The sequence below is a fragment of the Eptesicus fuscus genome, chromosome 14 (assembly GCF_027574615.1).
Source record: "Eptesicus fuscus isolate TK198812 chromosome 14, DD_ASM_mEF_20220401, whole genome shotgun sequence".
NCBI classification, from domain to species: domain Eukaryota; kingdom Metazoa; phylum Chordata; class Mammalia; order Chiroptera; family Vespertilionidae; genus Eptesicus; species Eptesicus fuscus.
In genome coordinates this window covers 42,278,215-42,292,271 of record NC_072486.1, presented here as the reverse complement: position 1 = coordinate 42,292,271, position 14,057 = coordinate 42,278,215, and the positions used below count along the sequence as shown (strand labels likewise).

The window sequence follows — 14,057 nt, the reverse complement described above, 5'->3', positions numbered from 1 at the left end:
ATGTTTGGAAATTGGAAAGGTGCAAGCATTTAGGGTTGGGGTCATAATATTTTAGTTTGACCAAAATTTAAGCTCTGGATTACTGGTTAGATGCAGTGGATTGAATGCACACCTTTATTTCTGCACCTGCTTGAAATTCAGTAAAATGACAGTAAAAACATAAAAAGGTATAAATCCACAATGACAAAGATTGCAAAAGAGATATAGCAGAAGAGAAATTAGCAGAATTTTAGAATATGGAAAGCAGATTGATGAGGGATAATTGCTTTATTAAAGAGTAGACAGTGGAAACAGAAATACCTGCAAAGGAAGAAGCCAGGATGAAGCATGTCACCCCATGGAATTCTGGAAAGGCTCAGAGCTGGAAGCGTCACAGGCTCTTGAAGATGGGATAAAGAATGGTAGTAAAATGAAGGGGATGCATTGAATTTCTTATAAGCTGTCACTTAGAACTGTGAGAAAAACAGTTTGGTGCTGGAAAATAGGTGTGTTGAGTGGCAATACTCTTTTTACCAGCAAGAAAACAACTCCCTAATATCCATTCACTTGGTCAGTTGAAGATTATCAGGACAGACCAGGAAAAATTGTGAAATAGATGGTTGCTCTAAATTTCAAGAAGAAAGAAGAAAATGAGGAAACATTTTGGCACTCTTTAATTTCCTGTGGGTAAATGTTTTCTCCTTAATGGCAAAACCCTCTCAGTTTTAATCCTGAGTTTTCTCTTCTGCTTCTCAGAATCTGCTTTGTATGAAGTGTTTGCATGGTGAGTCTCCTCTCTAATTGTGTGTTTTAACCCTTTGCACTCGCTTGCTTTTTTCTTGAGCTGCTACCGATGCTAACCGTGTTGAGTCACACTCGACATCTGAGTGCAAAAGGTTAAGACTATAATATTGTTAAAGCAGTTCTAGACTTATCTGTATACTAGAGGCCCGATGCAGGAAATTCATGCAAGAGTAGGCCTTTCTTCCTCTGGCTGCCGGCACTGCCTTCCCTCTGCTACCCGGGACTCGGGCTTCCCTCGCAGACCTGAAGGTCATCTGGAAGGATGTCTGGTCTAATTAGCATATTACACTTTTATTATAGACTAGGAGCCCAGCGCACGATTCGAAATTGTGTGGCGCCTCCCACCCTCAAGTCACTGGTCCGGCCCTGCCTCACTCCCTGGGTCCCGCAGCAGCCGTGGCTGCTGCTGATCAGGCCCTCCCCCAGCGCAGGTGCATGGAGACCCCTGCCACCTCGCTCCCAACGCTGTGTGTGTAACCTCCTCCTGTCCGGTCGACCCATTGTGGTGTCCCGGTTAATTAGCATACTTCTCTATTATACATCCTATCTAATAAAAGAGTAATATGCAAATTAACCATCACTGCTACACCCACAAGCCACGCCCACCAGCCAATCAGGAGCGGGTATGCAAATTAACCCAACCAAGATGGCTGTGGCCACGGAGCGAGCAGGAGGCTTGGGTTTCCCTGGCAATGGAGGAAGCCAAGCTTTCCACACACCCTGGCCAGCCCAGGCCTTCACTCAAGGCTACAAAGTTTCAATTATAGAAGATAAATAAATCCCAACAAAAATGGCTGTGGCCACGGAGCTGGAGAGAGCAGGAAGCTTGAGTTGGCCCTAGCGATGGAGGAAGCCAAGCTTCTGCAGCCCTGGCCTGCCTTGGCCTCCACTCAAGGCTACAAAGTTTCAATTATAGAAGATAAATAAATCCCAGTTACCAGGGCCTCTGCTTGGGTCACCGGGGGGCGTGGCCAGCCTGCAAACCACCACAGGCTCCTCGCCCAGGCCTCCCCACACCCCAAGGGAACCCCCACCCTGATCCGGGACACCCTTCAGGGCAAACCAGCTGGCCCCACCCATGCACCAGGCCTCTATCCTATCTAATAAAAGAGTAATATGCAAATTAAACATCACTCCAACACACAAGATGGTTGCCCCCATGTGGTCAAAGGTGGCTGCCTCCATGTGGACACAAGATGGCCACAGTGTGGAGGGATCAGGCCTGCAGGGGAGGGCAGTTGTGGGCGATCAGGCCAGCAGGGGAGGGCAGTTGAGAGGGACCAGGCCTGCAAGGGAGGGCAGTTGTGGGCGATCAAGCCTGCAGGGGAGGGCAGTTAGGGGTGATCAGGCCGGCAGAGGAGGGAAGTTGGGGGCAACCGGGTCTGCAGGGAAGGGCAGTTGGGGGGGACCAAGGCCTGTAGGGGAGAGCAGTTGGGGGGAGGGGAGGCCTGCAGGGGAGGGCAGTTAGGGGTGACCAGGCCTGCAGGGGAGGGCAGTTAGGCATCAATCAGGGTGTCAGGGGAGTCTTTAGGGGTGATCAAGCTGGCAGGCAGAGGCGGTTAGGGGCAATCAGGAAGACAGGCAGGCGAGCAGTTGGGAGCCAGCAGTCCTGGATTGTGAGAGGGATCCCAGATTGGAGAGGGTGCAGGCTGGGCTGAGGGACACCCCCCCTCCCGTGCATGAATTTCGTGCACCGGGCCTCTAGTATAGATATAGATAGAGATAGAGATAGATATAAAAGTCTAATATGCTAAGTGTTTGTCCAACCGGTAGCTATGACATGCACTGACCAGAAGGGGGCAGATGTTCAACGCAGGAGCTGCCGAGCTGCAGTGACTTGGCAGTGGCGGTTCTCGGGTGACGCGCCCTGGAATCAGGAGGGAGCCCAATTCCTCACGGGGCTGCGCGATTCCATCTTTGACCGTGGGTTATGTTGTTGCTGGGGCACTGTCAGCCCCGAATCTGGTTTACTGCACACTTGCATTTGCGTTCTACACCGTATACGACAGCAACTTTGCAGAGTTCCCTCTCCCCCTCGGGGCTCCCTTGGAGGATGTTGGGTAGCCAGTTTTGGCCCAATTCCCGCAGGCCAGGCCAAGGGACCCCACCTGTTGGAGGGACCCTGCCCACTCCAAAGATGCCCTTTGATCCACAGCACCACCCCAGGTGCGGTCGGCCAGGGAGGGACCACGGGAAGCTCCAGGGTGTGTCCAGCCCGTCTTGCCCATCCCACCCCGCCAGCCACCTTCTAATTAATTTCCTTTCACTGTGCACAAATCCGTGCACCAGGTCACTAGTCTATCATGATAATGGCCACAAATAAATTTTCTTATTGTGTGTGTGTGTGTGTGTGTGTGTGTGTGTGTGTGTGTGTAATTAATAAAGAAAACTACTGTTTTCTTCCCTATCTTTCTACCCTTTTATTCTTTCTGCTCCATACGGAGTACACGTATATACATACTCATCTTTGCTTTTTTTTTTTTTTTCTTCACCAGGAGGAAGGACTAAAACTAGATTGTTTATAGCTGTTAGAAGTTTTAATTCTCTTACTGATTTCAGCAGAAAAGGTTAGAATTAAGACAGATTTAATCTTCTGGTAATTATTTCAAACAAGTATTTATAGATGTTCTCCTATGTCCTAGATATTGCACTAAGCATTAGCGATAAAATAGCCAAGTTTCTGTTCTCAAGGAGATTATAAGAACATTTTATGGTGTAGTTTGACAAATAAATACATATATGGTACTGTTTACTAATATGAACAATACTGAGGGAGGAGAATGTTTATGCAGGAAATAATTACTTTTGGATATCTTAAATTTGAGATACTTTTTTAAAAATTGATTTCAGAGAAGAAGGGAGAGGGAGAGAGATAAACATCAATGATGAGAGAGAATCATTGGCTACCTACTGCACACCCCCTACTGGGGATCGAGCCTGAAACCCAGGCATGTGCCCTTGACCAGAATCAAACCTGGGGCCCTTCAGTCCGCAGGCTGATGCTCTATCTACTGAGCCAAGCCATCTGGGTCTGAGATGCCTGTTAAGCTATCCAAGAGGAGATGATATATGAGTTATGGAACTCATGGGGGAGGTTGAGAATATAAATTTGAGGTCAAAGAGGTAGAAACAGCTCTTTCCCAGCAAACACATAGGCCTCTTTCCTTGTCCCTTGTCCATAACCTCTCCCTTTGCAGTTCACTTTACCAAACTTGGATACTGGCTCTCCTCCTCCTCTTCCTTCTGCTCTTCCTTCTCTTCTTGTCATCTCCTCCTTTTCCCCAGCCTATCTTATTTTTAAAATATCATTTTGGCATAGTATTTTCTCTTATGCCCAGTTTTTCAGATTCTGGTAAAGTACAACCCATTTTCATTGTACCCTCATCCAACCTTTGCAAACAAAAATAAACAATATTTAAAAGCTTAAGCAATACAAGTTTAATATTAACTTTAAAATATAAAAATGTGGGTCCCTCTCTTCCTCTCAGATGTCATTTTCTACCATCATGTCCCCACAGGTTTTATATGCCACTCTCACTGACTTTCCTTCTGGAGCACTGCAGGCTGATTTCTGCAAGTAGCAGACATTGCCAGTACCCAGCACACATCCCCAGCTAGGCCTTCCATTAACTGACTTTAGCTGTGGGAAGACCACTGTGCCTTTGAGCAGTCGGACACAAGTGCCAGGGAGCAGTCCTCACCAATGACTGACAGGTATTGGGGTATACATACCCCAACTCCCTTGATCCTTGGTGGGGTAACTCAGGTATGGGCTCTGCACTGTTTCCCTAAGTGCCTCTGGGAGATTCAGTTCTAGTCACCTACAATGGAGCTGGCTTGATAAAATATCCTTTCTTAAGTCCTTATCTTGATTTTGCTCCCTTACTCATTGTTCTTGCATTTAGCACTTATGGCATTAAGTACCTTTACATAGTTAACCATTACCACCATCACTCTTCATCTCAGCTTGAAACTCTGTACCCATTGAACACTGTCAGTTCTCCCTGCTCCTTCCTCCCCCACTCAGTGGAAACCACCACTTTACTTTCTGTCTCTATGAATTTGACTACCCCCGGTACTGAATATGTGTGGAATTATATAATACTTGTCCTTTTGTGACTGGCTTATTCAACTTAGTATAATGTCTTCATGGTTCATCCACCTTGAAGCATATGTCAGAATTTCCTTTTTAAGGCTGAATAATAGTCCATTATACATTTAAACCACATTTTCTTTATCCATTAATCTTTTGATGAACACATGGGTTGCTTCCATCCTTTATTGTGAATAATGCTACTATGAACATCAGTGCACAAATATCTGTTCAGGTTCCTGCTTTCAAATCTTTTGGGTATATACTAGATTAAAATTTGGTGAATCACATGGTAATTCTATGTTTAATCTTTTGAGGAACTGCCAAACTGTTTTCCACAGATGCTGCCCCATTTTATAGTTCCACCAGCAATGCACAAGGGTTCCAGTTTTTCCATATTCTTTTCAGCACTTTTTTTAAAGTTGTGGTAAAAACATACATAACAGTTACGATCTTATCCATTTTTAAGTTTATAGTTTCATAGTGTTCTCTGTGTTTACAGGATTGTACAAAACTGAAACTCTGTACTCAAATGAACAACAACTTCTCGTTTTCATCTTCTCCAGTGCCTGGCAACCACTGTGTGTTTTTATGAGTTTGACACTTTAGATACCTTATATAAGTGAAATTATACAGTATTTGTCATTTTGTGACTGGCTTATTTCACTTAGCATAATGTTTTCAAGTTACTTCCACGTTGTAGCATGTGATAGGATTTCCTTTTTTACGACTGAATAATATTCTATTCTATGAATACACCACATTTTCCTTATCTATTCATCTGTCAGTGGACATTTGGGTTGATTCCATCTCTTGGCTATTGTGAATAATGCTTTGTATGTGTCCCTAAAGAATTACATGCCTTAAAGTTAATATTAGTAACCTCTTGCTATATATATTTTTCTAAAAATTAGTCCTTTTTCTTTCTGAGGCTAATTGGTCTGGGATGGTCTACTGAAAAGATTGAAGGTAGACAGCCCTGGATCTAAATTCTGCTTTGCTGGTTAGGTGAATTTGTTCATAATTTGTTAATATTTCTAGCAAGGTTGTTTAAAATACCATAAATAATAGATTTATACATTAAAATATAAAATACACATTTTGTGCCTAATTTAATGCCTTCCACATGCCAGGTCTTCAAAAAGTATAGTTTTTGTTAATTGGAATCACCATTATCATCTGAAGTTATTGGCTCCAGTCCCTAGATGTGTTTCCAGAGAGCAAGAGCAGATGTAAAAAAACTTGAACACTGATGGTGATTGTATGCACAGATAAACAGGAGGGGAAAATTGAGTTTTATCCCTCCATTCCCCTTGGGAGGATAAGGTGGTGTTGCTACATTTTTTTCCCTCTTGCTTTCCCCCATTTTTATTTATCTCTTTTATTGAAAAGCAGGTTTGTGGGATAATCAATAAGGAAAATAATATGACTCTTCCCCCCCCCCGCCCCCTCCAGAACCCTTGGTACTCTAAATCTAGCTTGTCTTTAGGTTATTTCTTAGAGTGAATGGTTAAAAATATAGTGTTGATAAGCAGGGGGAAGGAAGTGGGAGAGGGAAGTGGTTAGATCATATGATATGTGCCATTTTTATTTTTAAAAAGTATTGGGATTAATCATTTATATTTGTTTCTCCCCTGTTGGATTGTAAACCCTGTGAAGACATTAATAGCATTTACTTTTTCTTTTTGTTGCCATAGCACCTGAAATAATACACATTTTATTGTATTTTTCAATGTATCTTTCAAAGTTAACTTTGTGCTTTTTCTTTCTGTTTTAGATTTTCTACTTGTGGTCAGATTTATGTCCTATTTATTTCTGTGTGTTTGTGACTTATAAATGATTGACACTCAATAAATGGGTTGAATGAATGATTTAAACTGTCTTCAGAGTTATAGGTCAGCATTCATAAGAATAAAGCAACTTTTGGCTTTACTTATCTCTATAAATTTATAACTGGAAAATATCTTAGGGTTTAAGTATTATGGATCTTTAATTTTCAAATAAAGTAACTGGTACCAAAGATTGCAAGACTTATACATTCAGAAACATATGGTAGAGGTAAAATTAGAAACCAGCTCTATTTCTTACTCATGGTGCTTTCCTTTCTTTTTATTTTTTTACTTAATTGTGATATTTTTCTTCTATAGGAAACAAATAGAAAAGAAACAAGTTTATAACCAGCTTCAAAAAATAGTATTTTCTATAGACTGTATGTCCAGTTTGGTTCTATGTGTTTTAGTAAGTGTTTTCAGGGTATACATAGCATTCCCTCAGTGATCATTACCACACTGTGGCCTAATAGAATGTTCTCAAAATTCTCTGAAAAATAAAATTTTAAATATCAGATTTAAAAATTTTCCCATGGATTATAATCCACCCCACATTTACTTAGTAGATATGTATATAAAATATTTTGGCATTCATTAATTTGATTCTGATGATAGTCTTAAGAGTTATGTAGGGCATAACTTTTATTTTAAAATTTTTTTATTTTATTTTTCAATTATAGTTGACATTCAATATTCAGTGCCTGTGTAGGGCATGATTTGTAAATTATTGGCGCACTATATAGATTTTTAAAATGAGGCCAAATGAAACTATATCACTTAACTATGATCACCTAGAGAGTAAATTATGAACCCAAATGATTTATAGGTATTTTTTTTCGACCGTGGTAAGGCACATGTCCCTTTAGATATATACATTTTTTCAAAAAAAATTGGCATGGTTAAAGTACAGTTAACAATAACCACTATGTCATTTCCTTTTGTCCTCTTGGGTAGAACTAACTATAAGGTGTTCAATCAGCAGACATTCGAGTGCTGCTAAGCGGTTTGTATTATACTGGATTCTTTAATGTAGTTTCACCTAGGTAGTACTTGTGACCCAGTTTAAATAAGATTGGATTATAATATAGAAGAGTTAGGGATTATTTTAATAAGACTTAAAATTTAAAAATTCTAATTAAGAGAATGCAGTGAAAAACACATTTGATATTTTATTGAGTACCTAGAAAACAAAGTCATCTAAGTTAATTTTATTATAAATAATTTATCTTAATAAAATAGAAAATAAGAATTTTAGAATGGTGTCTAAGATATTTAATGAAACCTTGACCTTTATTTATAGCATTTTATTTACCTTACATATGTCTAAGATTAAGCCAAAAAATTTAATAATAAAAATTTCAAATTCTAAATATGCAGAGACAATTTTTATAAACATTTTGGTATATATATTTTTACACTTCTTGCTTTGTATATATACTATAAATAAAGTTTATAGGATTATAAACTATATATAATTATATAGCATTAAGTTCTCTTTGTAATTTTTTTCACTCAGTAATATCATGAAAGTTTTTTAGTATAAGTAACTATTAGAACTACACGAATCCTGTAAACTGGAAGCATGCTAAGTTTTTTTCATAATTTATTAATCATTCTCCAAATGTTGGACATTTATTTCAAATGCTATCTTATTATAGAGTACTTTTTAAAAGCAGTCTTGTAAGTTGAAAAAATTTTAAGATTATCAGGTTATTTATTTGCATAAAAATAAATTTGATACTACTTTTTATATAATCTGTTCACATTACTTTGAATTTATGATAATCGTAATTTCTACTCTTGCTTTACTAACTCTCTTATTTGGAACCTTTGGCTCTGGAATAAAGTTATTTATTGAGTAGAAAAGGTTTGGGTATTTTTAAAAATACATATTTTCTAGAATACAGATTTTGAAATGGAGTATTATGCAGCAGCAAATTCATAATACTTAGAACAAGTTAGACATGAAGCTTTGATATCTTGATATGTATCTGACACTGAAATATTTAAATGTGTGTGTGTTTTTTTAAATAGATTATCTTTCTCAAGGAATAGATCTTTCTGGAATTGAAGTAATAGAAAATGATCTACTTTTTATTGCAAGAGCTCGACTTGAAGTGGAAAATCAAGCTAAGCGCCTCCTGGAGCAGGGTGTGGAGACTCAGGTAATAAAAATATCTATCGCCTTCTTAATGTGGAAAATATGTCATAATACAGATTAACATTTAACTTTGAGATTACAAAAGTAATATGTTTTCATTTTATCACTGAAGAACTATAATTTGAATTGGAGAATAGGATAGGGAAAGTTATTTAGTATAATTATTTAATTCTAAAAATTGATTCTCTAAGATTTATGACATAAAATGTATGTAATCCTACATAATAAAAGTATAGTATGCAAATTGTCCCCCTCGACCAGGAGTTCGACCAGGGGGCAGGGCCTGGGGAAGAGAGGGAGTACCCAGCCAGTAGCCAGCAGCTGCTAGGCACCCTGGGCCTCTAGTTTAAAGAATATTTTTATGTAATGTGTATATGTAAATGGATAGTTAATATCTGGGTTGAGAGGTGTTAGGAGGTTAATGGAAACTCAGATATGGCAACAACCTACTTCTGGAGGCTGTGTTGGGGAGGGTTCAACAAAGGAATATGGCCCTAACTGGTTTGGCTAAGTGGATAGAGCGTCGGCCTGCAGACTGAAAGGTCCCAGGTTCGATTCCGGTCAAGGGCATGTACCTTGGTTGCAGGCACATCTCCAGTAGGGAGTGTGCAGGAGGCAGCTGATTGATGTTTCTCATCGATGTTTCTAACTCTCTATTCCTCGTTCTTCCTCTCTGTAAAAAATCAATTAAAAAAACAAACAAAAAAACACACACAAAGGAATATGCTTGCTTTGTTCAAAGCACTGCTATTCATTTCAGCCTTTCAGCAGCCCAATAAGGTTGCTGTTACTATTATTTCTATATCAAAAATGAGGTTGCTGAGAGTTTAAATAATTTTTTCCCATTTTACTTATTTTTTATTTTTTAAATTAGAGTTGATGTACAATATTAGTTTCAGGTGTACAACCCAATGATTAGACATCTATATAACTTACAAAGTAGATCTCCCCAATAAATCTACTACCCATCTGACTTCATACATACTTATTAAAATATTATTATTATTATTATTTTTAAATATATTTTATTGATTTTCCACAGAGAGGAAGGGAGAGGGATAGAGAGCCAGAAACATCAATGAGAGAGAAACATCAATCAGCTGCCTCCTGCACACCCCCGACCGGGGATGTGCCCGCAACCAAGGTACATGCCCTTGACTGGAATCGAACCCTGGGACCCTTCAGTCCGCAAGCCGACGCTCCATCCACTGAGCCAAACCGGTCTCGGCTTATTAAAATATTATTGACTATATTCCCTAGGCTGTACTTTACATCTCCATGTCAGTTGTGTTATCTATCAATTTGTACTTCTTAACCCTTTCTCCTTTTTCATCCATCTATTTTATTTTACTTTATTTTTTATCAGAGATCATAAAAAGAATGATTTTTCAATTTTTATTATTCCTCTAATCATTAGCTGTGATTCTTTTGTAAAAAGTAACTTTCACTCATCAACTAAGGATACTTGGTTACCCTGAACTGCAGTTTTTAAAAAATTATGGATAAATATTAAAATTTGCACTTTTATTAAAATACTAGTAGCCCGTTTGCACGAAGATTCGTGCAATAGACCGTCATTCACCTGGCTGCCTGCACCAGTTTTCTGCCAGCACCGGGGACCCAGGCCTTGGCTGTGGCCACCGCCTTCTGCCTTCTTTCAGGGTCCGGGCTTGGCCCCGGGCGGTGGCCTTGGGCTCGGCCGCACCCAGCGTCCCTGCGACCGATAGCAGGAGCCGACCCCCAGTGGTCTCCTGCGATCGGCGCTGGTGCCCAAGGCTGCACCCAGCGCCCCTGCAACGGTTTCCTGGTGGGCGTGGTTGATGGGCGTGGCTTGGTTGGTGGGCGTGGCTTGGGTGTAGCGAAGGTGCGGTCAATTTGCATATTTGTCTATTATAAGGTAAGATCTATACTAGCACCGAAACCGGTTTGGCTCAGTGGATAGAGCGTCGACCTGCGGACTCAAGGGTCCCAGGTTTGATTCCGGTCAGGGGCATCTACCTTGGTTGCGGGCGCATCCCCAGTAGAGGGTGTGCAAGAGGCAGCTGATCGATGTTTCTCTCTCTTCGATGTTTCTAACTCTCTATCCCTCTCTCTTCCTCTCTGTAAAAAATCAATAAAATATATTTAAAAAAATAAATAAATAAATAAAATATCTATACTACCCAAAGCAATCTATAGAGTAAATGCAATTCCTATCAAGATACCAATGCTGTATTACACAGAATTAGAACAATTATTTCAAAATTTTGGGACCATAAAAGATCCCAAATAGCAATAGGGATCTTGAGAAAGAACAAAGTTGGAGGAATCATATCAAACTATACTACAAGGACATAATAATCAAAACAGCATGGTACTGGCATAAAAACAGACATATAGATCAATGGAACAGAATAGAGAGCCCAGAAATAAACTCTAATAAACACTAATTCAAAAGAATGCATGTACCTCTGTGTTCATTGCCATTATTATTATTTCTACTAGAGGCCCAGTGCACGAAAATTCATGCACTTGGGGGTGGGGTGGGGGTGGGGCCTCAGCCCGGTCTGAACCCTCTCACAATCCAGGATCCCTCAGGTAGGGTCCCTAGGCCTGACCTGAGATCAGGGCCTATCAGGGCTTTCCTTCCCCGGGCTGCAGGCAGCTGGCCCCACCCCCCGCCGCTGCCACTGCTTGCCATCTGTGCAGTGCTGACCTCCTCCCCTGCCACTGGTGTCCTCCCTCTGTAGACGACAGGCTGGGGTGCAATGGCTTGGCTGGCCTAGGCCTCCCGCTTTCTTTGCTGGGGGATGGTGCCAGCCCTGCGAGGGGCCATCTGCCTACATGATCACCCCTAACTGCTGGCCTGCCTACCTGATATCCCCTAACCACTTTCCTGACTACCTGATCACCCCTAACCACTGGTCTGCCTACCTGATCACCCCTAACCACTCTGCCTGCCTGCCTGCCTGATTGCCCCTATTGGCTTGCTTGGGGGCGGGGCCAGCCTGGCGAGGGGCCATCTGCCTACCTGATCATCCCTAACCACTGGTCTGCCTACCTGATCACCCCTAACCCCTCTGCCTGCCTGCCTGATTGCCCCTTACCACTTGCTTGGGCACGGGGCCAGCACTGACTTCTGGTTGGTCAGCCTCTGGTCCTTACTGGTTATTTCGACCCAGGGTTTTTATATATTAAGGATATAAAAAATGAGAGCTTAAATAAATTTTTTGAATAAATCCTTATTGTTCAGATTATTACAGTTCCTCTTTTCCCCCCCATAGCTCCCCTCCACCTGGTTCCCACCCCATGCCCTTAACCCCCATCCCCTCACTGCCCTTGTCCATAGGTGTAAGATTTTTATCCAATCTCTTCCCGCATCCCCCACACCCCTTTCCCCTGAGAATTGTCAGTCCACTCCCTTTCTATGCCCCTGATTCCATTATATTCACCAGTTTATTCTGCTCATCAGATTTTTTTTTAAAAAAAATATAATTTATTGATTTATTACAGTGAGGAAGAGAGAGGGATAGAGAGTTAGAAACATCGATGAGAGAGAAACATCGACCAGCTGCCTCTTGCACACCCCCTATTGGGGATGTGCCCGCAACCAATGTACATGCCCTTGACCGGAACCGAACCTGGGACCTTTCAGTCCGCAGGCCGACGCTCTATCCACTGAGCCAGACCGGTTTCGGCTCATCAGATTTTTTATTCACTTGATTTTTAGATTCACTTGTTGATAGATATGTATTTGTTGTCACTTTGTTGTTCATAATTTTTATCTTTACCTTTTTCTTCCTCTTCTTAGAGAATACCCTTCAGCATTTCATATAATACTGGTTTGGTGGTGATGAACTCCTTTAGTTTTTTCTTATCTGTGAAGCTCTTTATCTGACCTTCAATTATGAATGATAGCTTTGCTAGGTAGAGTAATCTTAGTTGTAAGTTCTTCCTATTCATCACTTTGTATATTTCTTGCCACTCCCTTCTGGCCTGCATAGTTTCTGTTGAGAAATCAGCTGACAATCATGTGGGTGCTCCCTTGTAGGTAACTAACTTTTTCTCTTGCTGCTTTTAACCCTTTGCACTCGCTTGCTTTTTTCTCAATTCCTTTATTCTAATGCTAACCGTGTCGAGTCACACTCGACATCCGAGTGCAAAAGGTTAATATTCTCTCTTTGTCTTTTGCTCTTGGCATTTTAATTATGATGTGTCTTGGTGTGGTCCTCTTTAGATTCCTCTTGTTTGGGGTTCTCTGCACTTCCTGGACTTGTAAGTCTATTTCTTTCATCAGGTAGGGGAAGTTTTCTGTCATTATTTCTTCAAATAGGTTTTCAATATCTTGCTCTCTTCTTTTGGCACCCCCATAATTCGGATGTTGGTACACTTGAAGTTGTCCCAGAGGCTCCTTACACTGTCTTCATATTTTTGGGTTCTTTTTTCTTTTTGCTTTTCCGGTTGGGTGTTTTTTTGCTTCTTTGTATTTCAAATCTTTGACTTGATTCTTGGGATCCTCTAGTCTGCTGTTGGTTCTCTGTATATTATTCTTTATATCAGTCAGAGTATGCTTAATTTCTAGTTGGTCCTTTTCCATATCCTTGAGGGTCTCACTAAATTTTTCGGAGGTTTCTAAAAGATTCTTGAGTAACCTTATAACCGTGGTTTTGAACTCTATATCCAGTATTTTGCTTTCATCCGTTTCTTTCATTTGTGACTTGTTTCTTTGTCTCCACATTTTGGCTTCTTCCCTGTGTTTGTTTCTATGTACTGGGTGGGTAGTTGCTAAGTCTCCTTGAGTTGATAGATTGGCCTTGTGTGGTAGGTGTTCTATAGGGCCCAGCGGCCTCAGCCTCCCCAGTCACCTGAGGTGGATGCTCTTGGTGCACCCCTTTGTGGGCTGTTTGCACAGTCTTATTGTAGTTAACCCTTGATTGCTGTTGGTATCACTGGAAGGAATTGACCTCCAGACCAATTGGCTGTGATGACCAGCTGTGTCTACACTGGAAGATCTGTTGTTCAGGAGACACCTTTATGGGGCAGGACTTGCTTCAGTAGGGCTTTGGTGCTCACTGAGTCTGCCCCTTGAGTGTGTCTCTTATGGATCTGAAGAGTTTTAATCCGGTATGGTCTCACTCTGACCACTGGGTACACTGGCTCTTGGATCCCCAAGGAGGTGCAAGGTCAGCCACTCTCTGGGGCCGCCCAGAAG

The 14,057-nt window shown here is 41.1% G+C and overlaps 1 protein-coding gene across 2 annotated transcripts in view; it reads left to right on the top strand.

Moving 5' to 3' along the window:
• COG5 (component of oligomeric golgi complex 5) overlaps positions 1 to 14,057 on the top strand; it is a 215,715-nt gene that overhangs the window by 98,319 nt on the left and 103,339 nt on the right. For both annotated transcript variants that reach the window (XM_054726639.1, XM_054726638.1), the window contains exon 7: positions 8,740 to 8,870. In XM_054726639.1, the coding sequence (XP_054582614.1) occupies positions 8,740 to 8,870 (131 nt within the window). The remainder of the gene's footprint in view (positions 1 to 8,739; positions 8,871 to 14,057) is intronic.